The following is a 19,558-nucleotide window of genomic DNA, read 5'->3' as shown; positions in this document are numbered from 1 at the left end:
AACAATGAACCCGGTTTGCAGCAACCTGGATCCTTTGCCCTCTGGATGTGCGTCACATCAATGCTCAAATGCTTCTTGTGCTCGGCTGCTTGAAAAAAGGAAGCATCCCCAACCAGCGGTTTGACCATTTGCCAAGAGAGGACACAATGCCCTCTCCATAGCACCAGGAGCCACCGATTCAACAACAACAACAACAACAACAAAACTTTATTTATATACCGCTCTATCTCCCCAAGGGGACTCAGAGCGATTTCCAAGTGACATAATCAATACATACAAAGAGAACAGCATGGACATAAAATTGACAAGACAAAGTAAGCATTAAAAACCACAATAGCACATATATTTAAAATTATCCTGCCTGTTCAAGGCAGTTCAAAAGGCCGGGCCAGGCCAATCCAATTTTAAAGGGCCCAGGAAATTAGGTAGAGTCTATGGCTGTACATTTCCAGGGCCTAACAGAAGAAAGGGACCTGGGTAATTGGTAGAAAAAGATATGACCAATTTCTTCAGTATCTGGGGCAGAGCTAGAACTAATCGTTCTCAAAGGTTTGTTGCTCTGGCCCAGTTTACCTGTCCGAACGGATTCTCCCCTATGAACCATCAAGGCTACTAAGATCTTCCGGGGGGGGCGGGGGGGGGGGGGCTCTGCTCTCGGTCCCACCACCCTCACAATCACGGCTGGTGGGGACGAGAGACAGGGCCTTCTCGGTGGTGGCTCCCCGGCTTTGGAACTCCCTCCCGCTAGAGGTTAGATCTGCCCCCTCCCTCCTGACGTTCAGGAAATCGTTAAAAACATGGCTCTGGAATGCGGCATTCAAAGACTGAACCTAGAACCTTCCCTGTGATGAATTATGATGAACTGTGACTATGAATATGATTATGATCATGACTGGATTGACGATTTGGCATAGGAAACTGTAATGATGATGTTTTTATTGTACTGAGTTGTACTATTTTAATGATTTGTATTTGCTGTTTTATATGATTGTATTTGATATGCACTGTAAACCGACCTGAGTCCCTCGTCGAGGTTGAGAAGGCCGGTATAGAAATCTTCTAAATAAATAAATAAATCACCAGGTCTTCAGGCTCTTATAAAAAGAGAGGCAGGTTGGGGCCTGTCTTATTTCTCCAGGAAGGGCGTTCCAGAGGCGAGGGGCCACCACCGAGAAGGCCCTCTCTCTCATCCCCACCAACCGTACTTGTGACGGTGGTGGGAGCGAAAGGAGGGCCTCCCTGGATGATCTTAAAGTTCACGCCGGTTCATAGAGTGACATGCAATCGTGAAGATAGGTGGGGCCCGAACCATATAGGGCTTTATAGGTCATAACCTGCACCTTGAATTTGGCTCGGCAGCTTATCGGCAGTCAGTGAAGCTGTTTTAAAAGGGGCGTGCTCCCTATTAGTTTGCTCCAGTAAGGAGCCTGGCTGCCACCCATTGTACCAGTTGGAGCTTCCGGGGAGTCTTCAAGGGCAGCCCCACATAGAGGGCATTGCAATAGTCCAATCTGGATGTAACCAAGGCGTGGACAACACTGGCCAAGTCAGACTTCACAAGGTATGTTTACAGCTGGCGCACAAGTTTAAGTTATGCAAAGGCGCTCCCGGCCACCGCCGACACCTGAGCATCAAGTGACAGCGCTGAGTCCAGGAGGACCCCCAAGCTACAGACTTGCGCCCTCAGGGGGAGTGAAACCCTGTCGAGCACAGGTTGCCACCCAATACTCCGGTCGGCCCCACGATTGACCAGGAGGACCTCTGTCTTGTCTGGATTAAGCTTCAACTTATTAGCCCTCATCCAGTCTATCACAGCCATCAGGCACTGGTTCAGGGTCTGGGAGGCTTCCTTGGAGTTTGGTGGAAATGAGTAGTAGAGTTGGGTGTCCTCTGCATACAGAGGGCACCCAACTCCCAAACTCCGGATGACCTCACCCAGTGGTTTCATGTAGATATGAAAAAACATGGGGGATAGAATGGAACCTTGTAAGACCCCACAGGTCAAAGGCCACGGGTCTGAGCAGGTACCCCCCAGCTTTACCAACTGGGAGCGACTCTCCAGGAAGGAGTGGAGCCACTGCAGAGCAATGCCCCCAAGACCCATTCTGGAGAGTTGCCCCAGGAGGCCACCATGGTCGATGGTATCGAAAGCCACTGAGATATCCAGGAGAACCAACAGGGAAACACTCCCCCTGTCCAGTTCTCTTTGGAGGTCATCCACCAAGGCGACCAAAGCCGTCCTAGTGACATGGCCAGGTCTAAAACTAGACTGCGATGGATTAGATAATCGGTGTCGCCCAAGAATCCCTGGAGTTGGGAGGCAACCACCCGCTCTAGAACCTTGCCCAGGAAGGTTCCCTTCAATGGTTTTGACACAAGGGACCTGGCTGGCTTCTTCCACCACTGACTAGCCAGGGTAATGGGAATATCACTTTGCATTTGAGGGAAACGAGCCGGATTCAGTAAAACTGGGTCTTCAGATGCACAGCACCCTCTGCTGGGAAGAAAACCACCATGATTTCCCATTCACCGGAATCATGTAGTGAGATCTCCTTTGTTGTGGGCCTTCCTTCCCAACACAACAACCCTCCCATAGTGTTGTCTTGGCAAGGTTTATTTCAAAGGGGATTGAGGCCGAGAGTGTGGCTTACCCAAGTAGGAATTTCTCATCCCAACACTAAAGCCTTGTTGCCTCTTTGACTTGCAGCCCTCCCGGTGCTTTGGACTTCAGCTCCCAGAATCCCTGTTGGACAAGCTGGCAATAGGGGCTTCCGGGAATTGGAGGCCTTAAGCTTGCCTTGAAAGTTTGGGCTTGAACCTGAATCATACAATCATAGAGTTGAAAGAGACCTCATGGGCCATCTAGTCCAACCCCCTGCCAAGAAGCAGGAAAACTGCATTCAAAGCACCCCTGACAGATGGCCATCCAGCCTCTGCTTAAAAGCCTCCAAAGGAGGAGTCTCCACCACACTCCAGGGCAGAGAGTTCCACTGCTGAACGGTTCTCACAGTCAGGAAGTTCTTACTAATGTTCAGATGGAATCTCCTTTCTTGTAGTTTGAAGCCAATTGTTCTGCAGCCTAGTCTCCCGGGAAGCAAAAAACAAGCTTGCTCCCTCCTCCATGTGACTTCCTCTCACATATTTATACATGGCTATCATGTCTCCACTCCGCCTTCTCGTCTTCAGGCTAAACATGCCCAGCTCTTTAAGCCACTCCTCATAGGGCTTGTTCTCCAGACTCTTGATCATTTTATTCGCCCTCCTCTGGACACATTCCAACTTGTCAATATCGCTCTTCAATTGTGGTGCCCAGAATTGGACACACTATTCCAGGTGTGGTCTAACCAAAGCAGAATAGAGGGGGAGCATGACTTCCCTAGATCTAGACACTATGCTCTATTTGATGCAGGCCAAAGTCTCATTGGCTTTTTTTGCCGCCACATGACATTGTTGGCTCATGTTTAACTTGTTGTCCATGAGGACCCAAAGATCTTTTTCATACGTACTACTCTCAAGCCATGTGTCTCCCAATCCATTACCACAAAGACAAGGGAACCCATCAGCCACAGCTTCTAGCCCCTCCCATTGGTAGGGACGTTGTCACTTGGGGACTTTAAAGGTAGTTTCCCTGGCATTGAGTCTAGTAGTGTCTGACTCTGCAGGCTGGTGCTCATCTCCATTTCTAAGCCAAAGAGCCGGCACTGTCCGTAGTCACCTCCAAGGTCATGTGGCTGGCATGACTGCATGGAGCGACTCTACCTTCCTGCAGAAGTGGTACCTATTGATGTACTCACATTGGCATGTTTTAGAACTGCTAGCTTGGCATTTATATTTCACCCTTCTCATCCCAAAGAGCACAACATATAAACTGCAAACATTCAAAGCCAAAACATACTAAACCATACACATACAAAAGCATTAAAATCACTTATCTTGACGTTAAAATCCTCTAGTCAAAACTGTGGCAAGCGTGCCTGTTTCCCAGCAGGGAAAAAGCCAAATACTCAGAATGTTATGGTTTCCCCAGCACCCACTATATGGGACCTGTCATGTAATCACACAAGATAGCCCTCTTCTGTATCCTTAAACCTCGGCATGATCTCTCCACCCCCACCCCCCTTAGGACAACTCCATGTATCACACTGACAGTGTAACTGAGCAGAGGTCACAGTGCAATGCAGCCTAGATTCTCACGAAGTGGAAATCCCTTACGATCTTCCCTAACCTGATGTTCCCCAATCAAGGGGGTTAGTGGTAACCACACCAGGTGTCATGATCTCCACCTCATGCACATCTTTGGAACATGCCAATTTAGGCCACACCTGACTCCCTACATAGAAGTAATTTTCTACGGCTCGGAGCAATGGTTTCAAATTACGCAGAAAGAGATTCCACCTGAACATTAGGAAGAACTTCCTGACTGTAAGCATAGCTGTTCAGCAGTGGAACTCTCTGCCTCAAGGGTATGGTAGAGGCTCTTTCCTTTGAGGCTTTTAAACAGCGGCTGGATGGCCATCTGTCAGGGGTGCCTTGACTGTGCTTCTCCTGCATGAGCCACAGAGGATTGGACTGGACGACCCATGTGGTTTCATCCAACTCTATTATTATTACTACAGAGGCTGGATGGCCATCTGTTGGGAGGGCTTTGATTGTGTTTTTCTGCTTGATGGCAGGTGGTTGGACTACATGGCCTTTGGGGTCTCTCTTTCAACTCTGTTATTATTACTACCACCACCACTACTAGAGGCTAGATGGCCATCTGTCAGGGGTGCTTTAACTGTGCTTCTCCTGCACGGGCTGCAGAGGGTTGGACTAGATGGACCATATGGTTTTGTCCAACTCTATTATTACTACTACTACTACAGAGGCTGGATGGCCATCTGTTGGGAGGGCTTTGATTGTGCTTTTCCTTCTTGATGGCAGGAGGCGGTTGGACTGGATGGCCTTTGGGGTCTCTCTTTCAACTCTGATTCTAATAATACCTCTTCCTCACAACAAGTAGAGAATAATGGAAGGGACATACTCAATTGGCCAGGGGTCTTCAAACCTTTTAAACAGAGGGCCAGGTCACAGTCCCTCAAACTGTTGGAGGGCCGGATTATAATTTGAAGGGGAAAAAAAAGAACGAATTCCTATGCACACTGCGCATATCTTATTTGTAGTGCAAAAAACCACTTAAAAACAATACAATAATTGAAATGAAGAACAATTTTAACAAATATAAACTTATTAGTATTTCAATGGGAAGTGTGGGCCTGTTTTTGGCTGATGAGATCGGATTGTTGTTGTTGTGTCCTTTCAGACTGAGGTTGACCCTGAGCGAGGGCCGGGTAAATGATCTCGGGCTTTAGTTTGAGGACCCCTGCAATTGGCTTTCAAAATGAGCTGAAGTCCCTGTAATACTGTTCGATGGACAATCCTAGAGACCATACTACTGAAACGGTACATCTGTTCCAGCTGCGATTTAGGCAAGAAAAAGACACCCTTGGATGAATCTTTCGACACCTTCCCCATGGGGTGTAATACACTGGCCAAGCATGTTTAGATAGCCCCATATTGGTTTATTGACTTTGTGGACATGATTTTTTTGCCACTGATTAACAGAATCCTCAGCACTTTGTCTTCTGCGGCGCATCCCGTCCTGCCCTGCTTCCTCTTCCGAGCGCCTGAAATAAGATTGAAGATGGTTAGTGAGATGCAGTCAAAGACTATAAAGATGTAATGCATTTTGAGAGTGCAAAACGGGATACTGAACAGTATTTTTTTTAATTTAGCTGCCAAAACACAATTAGTTCAGGAACCGTACCTTGCTTGCACTACTGATTGCAGCTCACGGGCCCCATATTTGGACTCAAAATCCACCTCGTTTTCAGCCGTTGTTTGCTTCAACCTGCCAAGACAAATCCATGTTACAAATAGATATATCCAAACAGGAGGTGTTCTCTTTATGCTATCCCACCCTCCCACTGCACACACACAAAAACGAAGTGATTTTCTAGAGAGGGCTTCCATGACCTAAACCGAATCTCAAAAGAAGCCCAACGCGGGTCAAATCTGTTCCGAGACTGAATTTGGAGGGGCCAAATGCACCTGGTCCCGCCAAAAAAGCGGTCAGTCGCTGTGGAGAATGATTGCTTCGGAACAGCGTGGGCTACAGGGGAAACGTGAAAAAGGCAACCACGGTGGCAAAGAGCATTATGGTTAACATGACTTAAAATCTTAAGAAGGAGCATCTCTTCAGAGAATCCATAATTATTATTATTATTGGGGGGAGAAGAATTCAGCTGCCCATCTTTCCTCTAACTCTATTGGCAAAGAAATGGCTGCACAACAAACACCCCCATATTTTCCAACCCCAGTTCAAAATTTAGACCACAAAAAACCCAGGCTCAATACAGGAAGTTACAGAAAAAAATAAAAATCTGGCCATTTTTTTTTTGGCTTAACATTCAGTTTCCGAAAACATTTAAAAAAAAGGACCACGAGCTCTCGACAGGAGGAAGGAGGATGCGGACATGAGGAAAAGAGTTACCTCGAATTACAGGACTATCCCCACATATGAACTAGCCAAGAGAGCAGCTTTCGTCTCAGAGGGTTTTCTCTCTCTGTTGGAGGCACAACACTTCTTTTTTCGCCAAGGCTCTCTCCCGTTTTCCATACGCTAGCAGAGAATTCTCAGAACTTAAGAAGGCAACACGACAAAGCTAGCTAATGTTAGGACACAGTGATCTGGCTTAACAAGAGGCTGTCTATCTGACTCCATGTTTGGCTGGCTGGCTTTCCATTAGGCAAAGTGTCAGCTAAGTCCTCACTTCACTAGATGCTAAACATGGTGCAGTTATTTATCATTACACTGTCTGTCCTGAGTCAAGAAAGAGGGTGCATTTAACAGGAGCAAGTCAATTGCGTTATTTACAAAAGGTTGGATCAATTCCAGCCAAACTTCCAACTGATCCCATTAAGGGCAAGGGCATTTACGACGTCCCTTTGAGACTCTTGCTCCCATCACCCTCTCAATGTGTCAAACTCTATAGCTAATTAACATTATAATTAATTATTTGAGTCTGTAAGATGCACTAAAAGCCTGTCGTTGGGACTACTTCACTGCTCGCTCGCTGTGCTATCTTAGCTACACTCTTCTGTCTTTCATGATCATCATTATAGCAGTGGTTCTCAACCTGTGGGTCCCCAGGTGTTTTGACCTATAACTCCCAGAAATCTGTTGTTGAAGGCCAAAACATCTGGGGACTTACTGATTGAGAACCACCAATCTACAGGACTCTAGTTACTTAATTCTATAAGGTGCAAGATCTGCATTAAAAGGCCGGACTAATTCCCCGCTTGCTCGCTGTGCTGTCTTAGCTACACTCTTCTGTCTTCCATTATCATAATTTGCAGGCCTCTACAGTTACTTCTTTGATTCTATAAGGTGCAAAGCCTGCATTAAAAGCCTGTCATTGAACTAATTCCCTTCCCTCTCTTTTTCTCTTGCTCGCTGTTCTGTCTTAGCTACACTCTTCTGTCTTCCATGATCAGCTACAGGACTTGTGTTGTGCAGCAAGAGTTAAGATTTCAAGCGCAGAAGGTATTTGTTTTCAGATGGACTTTTAATAGGCTTCGTGAAGCCAAAGGAAAGCTTACAAGAAATCCTGTTTGCACCACTTCAAAATTACAACATCAATTGAATTAGGCATACTTTCTTTCCAAGTTTAAAAAAAAGGACAATAGAAACAAACATCATATTGTTTTTTGTTTTCTCTCTCCATGAACCTTTGCACGGTTAAATATTTGCAGTCTTTTCTCTGGGTTCAGTCGGTAATGACACATACAAGTCCAAAGTCTCTTTTATGCAAGTCAAACATACAAAGCAAGGATCTCTTTAGATATACCAAGGTGGGTTTGCCTTTCGGAATCAAAAACCCAGGCTGTTAAGGCCTACCTTGCTACACTAAAGGTCAGGTTACAAAACGAAGCGCTAACAGAAAAAACCGAGTTCACAGCTTGCTCAGCTTCTACGGAGGGAGGAATTTCACTCCTTTTCTTACTCAAAACATAAAAAAACAGGGCCTTACAACCTTCTGGGAAACCCCAACACTGAGCTCACAAATCAACTAAAAACCTTAAGTGCTTTAAAAAGATTTAAACACTTCGGGGGAAGGGGGGAACGACCCACAACTTTCATCTGCGTCTGAACAGACCATTTACATACTGAGAAGCTGTCAGGCTGTGTCTTTTGTTTTAAAACAAGGTCAGAACTGCGACTTTTTACTACAAAAAAGTGAGAATACAAAGGAGATGACTACACAAGAAACATGTGTTTTTTGTTTGTTTTGTTTTCAGCGAAGCTCCCAAAATCTTTATAAATACAGCCATTGGAAGGACGATTCTTGAGCGAGCCAGGAAGTGTTTTTACTCGTTGTGTGCAGCTGAGGACAAGAAGCAGGCACAGTTGTAAAAGGCACCGAAGCAGCACAGACACAAGTTCCAGCCATTTTATTTCTCCTCCCCTGCTTCTTTGACAAAGCACCTAAAGAAAGGGCTACGGCCTGGCTAAACCTCTTCTCCCCACCCAAGATTCAAAAGTTTTGCTCCTGGACTTTGTAAAAGATTACTTCCAGCATGGGCTTTTCCTTGCTGCAAGAGCCGGCTAGTAGCACAACAACACATGCATTAAAGATGGACTTAAGGTCTGCATTAAAGGCTTAGGGCCTTCCTAGAGGCAAGGAGAAGTGGCCAGCACCAAACAGGCTTCCAAGGAGCTTTTATTATGGCAAGATCGCAAAACAGCGTCAGTGTTCTCCTCCTCCTTTTCCCTCACGAGGATCAAAGACTTACCGTAACTGTCGTAGCTGTCTCTGTAGGAGCCACCGGAAGGCCTGTCATTGTAGCTGCCTTGACTCCTACTGCAGAGGGGACACAGAAAGAAAGAAAAAAAGGGCAAGGTTGAGTTGGCATAACCTGCAATTCAAATAGTATTCTGCGTGCAAAAAGCCTTCCACATCTTGCTAGCTGTCATCACATTAAGTCAAACAGTTAGGACATTCCCTGTGTGGTCGGCCTGACGCTGACACATGGACATGGGACTGTGGTGACCAAATGGTAGCATGGGGCAAACTTTTAGAATGAACGTATCTCCCCTTACGAACCACTGAGGACTTTAAGATCATCTGGAGAGGCCCTGCTCTCGGTCCCGCCTTCGTCACAAGCACATTTGGCAGGGACGAGAGACAGGGCCTTCTCAGTGGTGGCCCCTTGGCTATGGAATGCCCTCCCTAGGGAGATCAGATCTGCTCCCTCCCTCTTGACGTTTCGGAGGCAATTTAAAACGTGGGTATTCAAGCGTGCGTTTACAAATACAGAGTAGCTAATATAGGAAATCGAATGACCGGACAATGGAATTGGACAATACTTGAGAATAATGAGACGCTGATGATGTTGCTTTTGTGATGTCTTATACTGTTTAATGGTTTTTTATCTATAATGTTTTATGTATACTGATTCGTTGGAAACCACCTTGAGTCGCCAATTGGCTGAGAAAGGCAGTATACAATTACAGTAAATTAATAATAAATAAATATGAAACAAAAGTCAATTTCCCCTCAGGTGTTTGTAGGAAGGGATGCTAAGTGTGTGTTTCATGTCCTTGGGTACAATTACTGCATGAAATATATATATTTCTCAAAATCTATCTCTAACATCGCTATCTGTCATATCATACCTATCTTATTCATTTATGACATTGATATCTGCCCTTCTCACCTGAAGGGGACTCAGAATGGCTTACAAGTTATTTTTATATATATTATTAGCATGGCACAATATTAGTATTATATCTAACATATATATCCCTATCTCTAATTGATGTAGCTCATATCTCATCTGGTGCAATGGGTTAAACCAAGGGTCCTCAAACATTTTTAAACGGAGGGCCAGGTCACAGTCCCTTAAACGGTTGGGAGGGCCAGATTATAATTTGAAAAACACATGAATTCCTATGTACACTGCACATATCTTATCTGTAGTGTAAAAACACTTAAAACAATACAATAATTAAAATGAAGAACAATTTTAACAAATATAAACTTATTAGTATTTCAATGGGAAGTGTGGGCCTGCTTTTGACTTATTGTTGTTGTTGTGTGCTGTCAAGTCATTTCAGACTTAGGTTGACCCTGAGCGAGGGCCGGGTAAATGACCTTGGAGGGCCGTATACGGCCTCCAGGCCTTAGTTTCAGTACCCCTCTGCCGGCACGACTGCTGACCGAAAGATCCCTGCTGGCAAGAAACTATCAATTTTAATGCTTCATTAAAACCATTATTTGAGTATTTTGAAATAAATGCTTATAAGTCAACTGCAGAAAATACTTTAAAAAAAATTAAGATTTTATGCTAATTTTTGCTATTAGAGCCACGGCCATACTCATGTCTCCTATCAGACTTCTCTTCTACAGGCTGAACAGGCCCAGCTCTTGAAGCCGTTCCTCATAGGGCTTGCTCTCCAGACCCTTGATTCCTTTCAGTTGCCCTCTTCTGGACCCCTTTCAGCTTAGAGTCAGTATCTCCCTTCAATTACGGTTCCCAGAATTGGAAAGAGTGTGATTCCAGGTGTGGTCTATTTATTTATTGTATCAGGAGCGAACCAATGTATTTGAGAAAACCCAAAGTTTAAAAACTTGGCATTCTATTAAATGTCCTCTGACCAGTAGCTGGCCATTTGAGGTGTCTGGTGTTGCTATACATTGTGTTTGTGGCAGGCTCAGGCTTCATTGTAATACGTGAGGTCTGACCAAGGAAAAATAGAGGGGTAGCATGACTTCCCTGGATCTAGACCAGGGGTCCTCAAACTTTTTAAACAGAGGGCCAGGTCACAGTGCCTCAAACTGTTGGAGGGCTGGATTATAATTTGAAAAAAACATGAATGAATTCCCTTGCACACTGCACATATCTTATTTGTAGTGTAAAAACAAAAACAATACAATTAAAATGAACAATGTTAACAGATATCAACATATTAGTATTTCAATGGGAAGCGTTGACCTGCTTTTGGATGATGAGATAGGATTGTTGTTGTGTGCTTTCAAGTCGTTTCAGACTTAGGTTGATCTGGAGTGAGGGCCGGGTAAATGACCTTGGAGGGCCGTATTCGGCCCCCGGGCCTTAGTTTGAGGACCCCTGATCTAGACACTAGGCTCCTACTTATGCAGGCCAAAATCCCATTGACTTTGTAGTTATTGCATTGTTGACTCATGTTCACCTTCCTCCCCCATGAGGACTCTTAAGATCTTTTATCCCACATCCTGCTGTCGAGGCAGGCATAACCCCCTATTCTGTATCTTTGCCTAAGTGGAGTATCCTGTATTTGTCCCCTGTTGGACTTCATTGTGTTAGTTTTGGCCAATCATCTCTCTCATCTGTTAAGATTGTTTTGAACTCTGCTCCTGCCTTCAAGAGTATCAGCTCCAGCATAGCTCCTACAGAAATCCTTTCAAAACAAAATACCCTTCCCGTAGAAACGCAGAAAGTGGCCCTGCACCCACCTGCTGCCATAGTAGTCTCTGGAGCCACTGTATCCCCCACTTCTGGACTCAAACCGGCTGCTGCCGCCCCCACCATAGCCTCGGTCTCCTCCGCCACCACCTGGAAGGGAGAGAGGGTGGGCCAAACCAAAGGGTGAGTAAGGGCCCATTCCCAAGGAGGGGAACAAATACTAGAGGAACGTGGGAGCCCACCCCACCTTACCTCTGGAGAAGCCCCGGCCTCGGCTGCGGCCTCCGCGGAAGAAGCCCCGCCCTCCAGCTGATCCCCCTCTGTAGCCACGGGAGCGGTTGTCCGAGGACTTCCCCGCTTGGTCCACTCGGATCTGGCGCCCGTCCACAGACTGATGGGAAAGAGAGGATAACACAGAGGGTCAGCGGCCACAGCTGAATCCAAAACTGATTGACAACAATCAAGTCATTCCCCATCTCTCATGGTGTGAGCTTCTCCTTCTGCTATTTGCTATACCAGTGGTTCTCAAGCTTCCCGTTCCTCATATTCTGGTGACCCCCCCAACCTTAATATTATTTTTGTTGATACTTCATAACTTTAATTTTCTACTGTTATGAATACCCAAATTTATTGGGTATGAAAATACATCCTGCGCCTATGGAACGCACTCCCAAATGAGATAAGATCCGCTCCCTCCCTCCCTCCTGGCTTTTAGAAAAAAATTAAAATCATGGTTTTGGGACCAGGCCTTCGGGCAGTAGACGTAAATGTATGCTGCATTTTAGAAGGACAATGACTGGAACGGCAATTTGACGGACAAGACTATTTTATTGTTTTAATGCTTGTGGATGTATTGTTTTAATTTGATTTGATTTATGTCTACTTGTAGTGTATAACTGTAATTGATTGTATTGGTATTAAATTTTGCATTTACTTATGTGTAAACCACTTTGAGTACTCCTAGGGGCGAGAAAAATGGTATACAAATACTGGAAATATGGTGGGGTTGGGGGGATTGATTTTGTCATTTGGGAGTTCTGGTTGCTGGGATTTATAGTTCACTTAGAATCCAAGAGCATTCTGAACTTCACCAATGATTAAGTTGAACCAAACTTGTTACACAAAACTCCCATGACCAACAGAAAATACTAGAAGGGTTTGATGCTCATTGACTGACTTTTGAAGTTGTAGTTCACTTACATCCAGAGAGCACTGTGGACTCAAACAATGATGGATCTGGACCAAACATGGCATGAATACCCAATATTCCCAAATGTGAACACTGGTGGACTTTGGGGAAAATAGACCTTAACATTTGGGAGTTTTAGTTGTTGGGATTTCTGGTTCACCTACAATCTGAACCCCACCAATGATAGAACTGGATCAAACTTCCTATACCAAACCTCCATGACAAACAGAAAACAGTGCTTCTAGAGAACATGGCCTTACAGCCAAAAAACCCAGTGATTCCCGGCCATGAAAGCCTTCGACAATACAGAAAATTGTGGTTACTTACTGCCTCTGGTGATCCCTGATACCTTCGCACCCGCCCCCCCCCCCCCCGCCCGCCCAGATTGAAAAACACTGCGCTGCCCCAATATGGCGGCCACTCACCTTCCCATTCATGGCCATCATAGCATCTTTCGCGTCGTCAATGTTTTCAAAGGTCACAAATCCAAACCCTCGGGACCTCTGCGTTTCTCTGTCTTTGACCACAACCACTGGAAGGAAGGGAGGAGAGCGGGTCAATCCCTCTTCCTAATTAATTGGGCAAAGGATTCCCAAAATGTTACAGAGGGCAGATACATGGTTGTTACCTTCAGAGATCTGTCCATATTTGGAGAAGACCTGCTCCAGGGACTGTTCATTGGTGTCGAAACTGAGCCCGCCGACAAAGAGCTTCCCTTCGTCCGATGCCATTTCTCCTCCTGTGGGCCAGAAGAAGAAATTGCAGAATGTTTTAATTTACGGCATTTATATGCCACCCCTCTCATCCCAAAGGGGACTCAGAGTAGCTTATAATATATATTTCCATACAATATATTATATTATCAGCATAGTACAATATCAGTATTATATATTACTATATTGCACTATACCATTATATTGTAATATTATTAGTAATATTACATGTGATGTAAATATATAATTATAATATTGCATTATTATAAAGGTAAAGGTTGTTCCCTGACATTAAGTCCAGTCATGTCTGACTCTGGGGTGTGGTGCTCATCTCCATTTCTAAGCCGAAGAGCCGGCGTTGTCCATAGACACCTCCAAGGTCATGTGGCCAGCATGACCACATGGAGCACCATTACCTTCCCGCCGGAGCGGTACCTATTGATCTACTCACATTTGCATGTTTTTGAACTGCTAGGTTGGCAGAAGCTAGGGCTGACAGCGGAAGCTCATGCTGCTCCCTGGAATCAAACCTGCGACCTTTTGGTCAACAAGCTCAGCAGCTCAGTGCTTTAACCCACTGCGCCACCAGGGGGGGCGTATTATTATTACTAGTATTATATTGTATTACAATATAATATTATAAATATTATATGCACATACAATATACTATATTATATTATTAGTAAAGAGAGAAGACAAGATGTAAATGTCTTCTGCTCCCCTCTCTGTCTTTGCAACTGGTCCAACGAGCAGCGGCCAGGATGTTAACTGGGGCCCCTTACAGAGAGAGGTCAACCCTCCTGTTCAAGGAGCTCCACTGGCTGCCGTTTATTTTCCGAGCCCAATTTAAGGTGCAGGTGCTTACCTACAAAGCCCTGAACAGTTTGGGACCATCCTACCTGCGTGACCGCATCTCCGTCTACGAACCCACGCGTTCACTTTGGTCATCTGGAGAGGCCCTGCTCGCGATCCCGCCTGCGTCGCAAGCGCGTTTGGTGGGGACACGAGACAGGGCCTTTTCTGTGGTGGCCCCCCGACTCTGGAACACCCTCCCCAAAGATCTTAGACAGGCCCCTACCCTGGCAGTCTTTAGAAAAAACTTGAAGACCTGGCTGTTCTGATGTGCCTTCCCAGAATAGGAAATCTCCAATACCAAGTCCCAGAAGCACTTTATTAAAACTAAGATTGCTGCACGCTGCACACTGCACTTGCCCTATAAGCCTTATATCCCACCTGTCACATCAGCACTTTTAATCCTGTACCCATTACTCTGGCCAGGCCCAGGTTCACTGTGTCCTAGTGTATTGTTTATTGCTTTGATTGTTTTTAATTTGTCTTGGGTTTTGTATTGTTATGTTGTGTATTGAGGCCTTGGCCTTTGTAAGCCGCATCGAGTCCTTCGGGAGATGCTAGCGGGGTACAAATAAAGTATTAATAATAATAATAATAATAATAATAATTTGCTCTGGCCAGAGCAGCTTATGGTGCAAGAGGGGGGGGGGGCTCCCAATTCCTTGGGCCAAATTCAGCCCTCCCTCCAAGTGTTTTGGACTTCAACTCCCACCATTCCTAACAGCCTCAGGAAAAGGAAGGGGTCTGTGGCCAGGGCCGTAGCCAGAAAAACTTTTTGGGGAGGGTTGACAATTTGGGAGGGGGGGTGTGTGAAAATTTTAGGGGGGGTTGAAAATGTCGGGGGAGGGGGTGGAAACCTGCCTCCTAGCTCACGCTGAAGCAAAGAGCACAGCAGGGGGCAGAGCAACCTTCAATAGCCTGCAGCTCCACCCCTGTCAACCACCTCCACCAAGTCTGGCCTCCTTAATGAGAGCATTCAACACTCCCCTCCAACTTGGTTGCTTCACTACATCGGCAATTGCTGCAAGTAATGGCAGTGTGAATAAATTGTCAATATTTGCTTGAGATATTGCTTGCAGTTCTGGAGGGACTCTTAATTTTTTGCATCTCATAGACTTAGCATGGGGATTTGGGTAACCAGTTAAAATTCATGAGCAAACCAGTTTTTTTAAAAAAAAAATCTGAAACATTTCGGGGGGGGTTTGAACCCCTAAAACCACCCCCTCGCTACAGGCCTGTCTGTGGCTGTTAGGAATAATGGGAGTTGAAATCCAAAACACCTGGAGGGCCCAATTTGGCCTAGGGCTGTCTGAAAGTGACAGAATCTAATCTGCGCATGCGCGCAGCGTGGCCTCTGCCCAGTAGAGGGCGCACCTCCGCTCTCTCCCTCCTCGAAGGCGCAACGCCGCCTCGCGCACTTCCTCGCGCCATTTTGCGCCTTCCTCCCAAAAGCCGGCCGGACGCCATTTTATTCCCCTCCGTCGACCAAAACAAGCTCTTCCGCGCAATTCCCCTCGAGCGAATCCCTACTCAGTTCCCCCAGTTGAACATTCCTGCACTCGGAATGCTTTGGAGTATTTAAATATATTCGCCCTCCTTTGAAAATCTCTTACCGAGTGATGTGTCCTTCTCCTCTTGTCTCCTACAGAAAGCTACACGCGCTCTTCAACAACCAAATGCGAACTGCGCAGGAGCGCCCCCGTGCGGCGCCTTATATACCCGCCCGCGGGGCCCCGCCCACCTCATGCGTATGCAGCACGGCGCTTCCCCGGATAGACGCTTCTCCCCGGCCGTGAGGCAACGCTCCATCGAGCTTCCCATTGGCTAAAGCCTGATTAATATTCAAAACAGGAAGGATGCGCGAATTGTGATTGGGCGAGCCGGAATAAAAAAGGGATGAGGGTGGTGTTGACAAGGGCAACAAGCCCCGCCTCTCTTTTGGACGAGCGGAGCGATTGGACGGTTCCTCAGCTCCGCCTCAAAACCCGTGTCTGAGGCAGAGGAAGGAGGCGTGGCCACGCTGGCCTACATTCGCGCCTTGTTGTCAGCAATGCGGCTCAGGTTTGCCGCAATGAACGGGGAAGGGAGGGGGGGAAGGGTGTCATCTTGGGGAAGCCAGACAAGACGATTTTAAGCAGTGCATTTCAACAACAGAGAGTAAACAATCAGGCACATCAATTCACTCTCAACAAGAGATTCCCCCCAGGCGCTTCCAGGCCATTGAATGCAAATCAAGGTGATCAGCTGAAACATTACCCTGGTCATTCCACAGATATATAAACCCATTTTTCCTAATTCCAACAGACCTCACTATTATTTATTTATTTACTTTACTTGTATACCGCAGTTTCTCAGCCTAACCGGCGACTCAACACGGTTTACAACAAGGATAAAATCAATCAACGATATACAGTTTAAAACCATAAGAGCACAATATACAATATTACACAACAGTAACAACACAATGCATCTCATTACTAGAGTCGTGATCCAAATTCGTCGTCCATATTTCCATTCCTGTAATTGTCACATTCATTGCACTGATTAACCAAATGCCTGTTCAAACATCCAAGTTTTTAATCTTTAACACCATTAGCGAGGGAGCTGATCTTACCTCCATGGGAAGGGCGTTGCACAGCCGAGGGGCCACCACCGAAAAGGCCCTGTCTCTCGTCCCCGCCAGCCGCACCTGTGAAGCAGGCGGGATAGAGAGCAGGGCCTCCCCAGAAGATCTCAGGGTCCTGGCGGGCTGATAGGCAGAGATACGTTCGGATAGGTAGCTTGGGCTACCTCACTACCTCTGAGGATGCTTGCCATAGATGCAGGCGAAACGTCAGGAGAAAAATTGCCTCCAGAACATGGCCATATAGCCCGGAAAAACCTACAACAACCCAGTGTATTTTAATATTGATACAAATATTTGTGATGTTTATGTATTCATATAATGAATTCATGTCCTAGCATTGAATGTTTGCCATGTATATGGTGTGCTCCGCCCTAAGTCTCCTTCGGGTTTTATTTATTTTTTTGTCGTGTCGGGAGCAAGTCGCTTCTGGTGTGAGAGAATTGGCCGTCTGCAAGGACGTTGCCCAGGGGATGCCCAGATGTTTTGATGTTTTTATCATCCTTGTGGGAGGCTTCTCTCATGTCCCCGCATGAGGAGCTGGAGCTGATAGAGGGAGCTCATCCGCCTCTCCCCGGATTCGAACCTGCGACCTGTTGGTCTTCAGTCCTGCCGGCACAAGGCTTTAACCCACTGCGCCACCGGGGGCTCCTTCGGGGTATTTATTTTATTTATCGTGTCATCCACAACCAGAACATGGTATTACATTTCTAACAGAACAAAACAAACAAACATTAAAAAAACACAAATTTTGCAAACTTGGTAGTTGATTAAATGTCCTTTGACCAGTATCTGGCCACTTGGAGTGCCTCTGGTGTTGCCGCAAGGAGGTCCTCCATCGTGCATGTGGCAGGGCTCAGGTTGCATTGCAGCAGGTGGTCTGTAGTTTGCTCTTCTCCGCACTCGCATGTCGTGGATTCCACTTTGTAGCCCCATTTCTTAAGATTGCCTTTGCATCTCGTGGTGCCAGAGCGCAATCTGTTCAGCGCCTTCCAAGTCGCCCAGTCTTCTGTGTGCACAGGAGGGAGTCTCTCATTTGGTATCAGCCATTGGTTGAGGTTCTGGGTTTGGGCCTGCCACTTTTGGACTCTCGCTTGCTGAGGTGTTCCAGCGAGTGTCTCTGTAGATCTAAGAAAACTATGTCTTGATTTAAGTCGTTGACGTGCTGGCTGATACCCAAACAGGGGATGAGCTGGAGATGTCTCTGCCTTGGTCCTTTCACTATTGGCTGCTACTTCCCGGCGGATGTCAGGTGGTGCAATGCCGGCTAGACAGTGTAATTTCTCCAGTGGTGTAGGGCGCAGACACCCCGTGATAATGCGGCATGTCTCATTAAGAGCCACATCCACTGTTTTAGTGTGGTGAGATGTGTTCCACACTGGGCGTACTCAGCAGCAGAGTAGCATAGCGCAAGGGCAGATGTCTTCACTGTATCTGGTTGTGATCCCCAGGTTGTGCCAGTCAGCTTTCGTATGATATTGTTTCTAGCACCCACTTTTTGCTTGATGTTCAGGCAGTGCTTCTTGTAGGTCAGAGCACGGTCCTGAGTGACTCCCAGGTACTTGGGTGCGCTGCAATGCTCCAGTGGGATTTCTTCCCAGGTGATCCTCAGAGCTCGGGATGCTTGTCTGTTCTTAAGGTGAAAGGCGCATGTCTGTGTTTTAGATGGATTAGGGATCAGCTGGTTTTCCCTGTAGTAGGCAGTAAGAGCACCTAGAGCTTCGGAGAGCTTCTGTTCTACCATCTCAAAGCTCCCTGCTTGAGTGGTAATGGCACGATCATCAGCATAGATGAAACTCTCTGTCCCTTCTGGCAGTGGCTGGTCATTTGTGTAGATGTTGGGCAGAATATAAATATTTGAAATAAATAATAAATAAAGCCAGGAGAGCCTGGAAGCCCCCCCCCCCCCCATACCCCATGTGGAGAGGGGAAGTCATGGGCCAGCCTTGCCGCTTCTGCACTGGGAGCAAGCTCCTTTTCCGCCTCGAAGCAACATTTCCTCCAATGTTTCCTCCAACTTTCGCCTCAGAAACCTATCTTTTCCTTCATCTTTCCCCTCAGAAACAATGTTTCATCCAACTTTCTCCTCAGAAACCTATCTTTTCCTCCGTCTTCCTCCTCAGAAACAATGTTTCTTCCAACCTTCTCCCCAGAAACCTATCTTTTCCTCCGTCTTCCTCCTCAGAAACAATGTTTCTTCCAACTTTCTCCTCAGAAACCTATCTTTTCCTCCGTCTTCCTCCTCAGAAACAATGTTTCTTCCAACTTTCTCCTCAGAAACCTATCTTTTCCTTCATCTTTCCCCTCAGAAACAATGTTTCCTCCAACTTTCTCCTCAGAAACATATCTTTTCCTTCATTTTTCCTCTCAGAAACACATTTCCTCCACCTTCCTGCTCAGAAGCACAGCATCTTAGGAATCTTAATTTCAAACGGGTTTTAGATTTTTTTAAAAAAATATTGTGTGTTTATAGGTCACAACAACATCTGTTATAGAATTCCAGTATGCCGATGGCAATGTAGTCTCTGCGCATTCAGAAGAAGACCTACAAGCCACACCTTTGCAGACATATGAAATGCTCAGCGTCTCATTGAACATCAAGAAAACCAAAGTGCTCTCCCAGCAGTTGACCACTTCTGCTCCCTTGGCAGCCACTTCTCCACAAAAGTTAACATTGACACTGAAATACAACAC

General features: G+C 46.1%; 1 protein-coding gene across 7 annotated transcripts; it reads right to left on the bottom strand.

Annotated features, from left to right (window-relative positions):
* Positions 1 to 5,540: 5,540 nt before the first annotated feature.
* Positions 5,541 to 15,963, bottom strand: CIRBP (cold inducible RNA binding protein). 7 transcript variants are annotated; one of them, XR_010910531.1, is made up of 8 exons: positions 15,855 to 15,963; positions 13,305 to 13,415; positions 13,102 to 13,208; positions 11,740 to 11,878; positions 11,538 to 11,637; positions 8,836 to 8,903; positions 5,807 to 5,890; positions 5,541 to 5,666 (listed from the first exon to the last, which is right to left on the bottom strand). XR_010910531.1 is itself a non-coding variant. In XM_060784816.2 (7 exons), the coding sequence occupies exons 2-7, from the start codon at positions 13,405 to 13,407 to the stop codon at positions 5,886 to 5,888; spliced, it is 519 nt and encodes a 172-aa protein (XP_060640799.1). In that variant the 5' UTR covers positions 13,408 to 13,415; positions 15,855 to 15,963; the 3' UTR covers positions 5,809 to 5,885. The 7 variants fall into 7 exon arrangements, 6 of the variants coding, with proteins under 6 accessions (XP_060640799.1, XP_060640795.1, XP_060640796.1 ...); XM_060784816.2 differs by lacking the exon at positions 5,541 to 5,666 and having other exon boundaries at positions 5,809 to 5,890; positions 8,836 to 8,900; XM_060784812.2 differs by lacking the exons at positions 5,541 to 5,666; positions 5,807 to 5,890 and adding an exon at positions 7,589 to 8,426.
* Between the last annotated feature and the right edge of the window lie 3,595 nt (positions 15,964 to 19,558).

Source organism: Anolis sagrei, chromosome X, assembly GCF_037176765.1.
Source record: "Anolis sagrei isolate rAnoSag1 chromosome X, rAnoSag1.mat, whole genome shotgun sequence".
Taxonomy (NCBI): Eukaryota; Metazoa; Chordata; class Lepidosauria; order Squamata; family Dactyloidae; genus Anolis; species Anolis sagrei.
The sequence above is the reverse complement of the archived record's forward strand: the minus strand, read 5'-3'. Positions and strand labels throughout refer to the sequence as shown.

Coding starts and splice junctions, on each gene's coding strand:
- CIRBP (XM_060784810.2), bottom strand. CDS start 13,407: ATGGCATCGGACGAAGGGAAGCTCTTTGTCGGCGGGCTCAGTTTCGAC. Junction 11,879..13,101: donor TGATGGCCATGAATGGGAAG/GTGAGTGGCCGC, acceptor CTTTCCCATCAG/TCTGTGGACGGGCGCCAGAT. Junction 11,638..11,739: donor AGGCCGGGGCTTCTCCAGAG/GTAAGGTGGGGT, acceptor TCTCCCTTCCAG/GTGGTGGCGGAGGAGACCGA.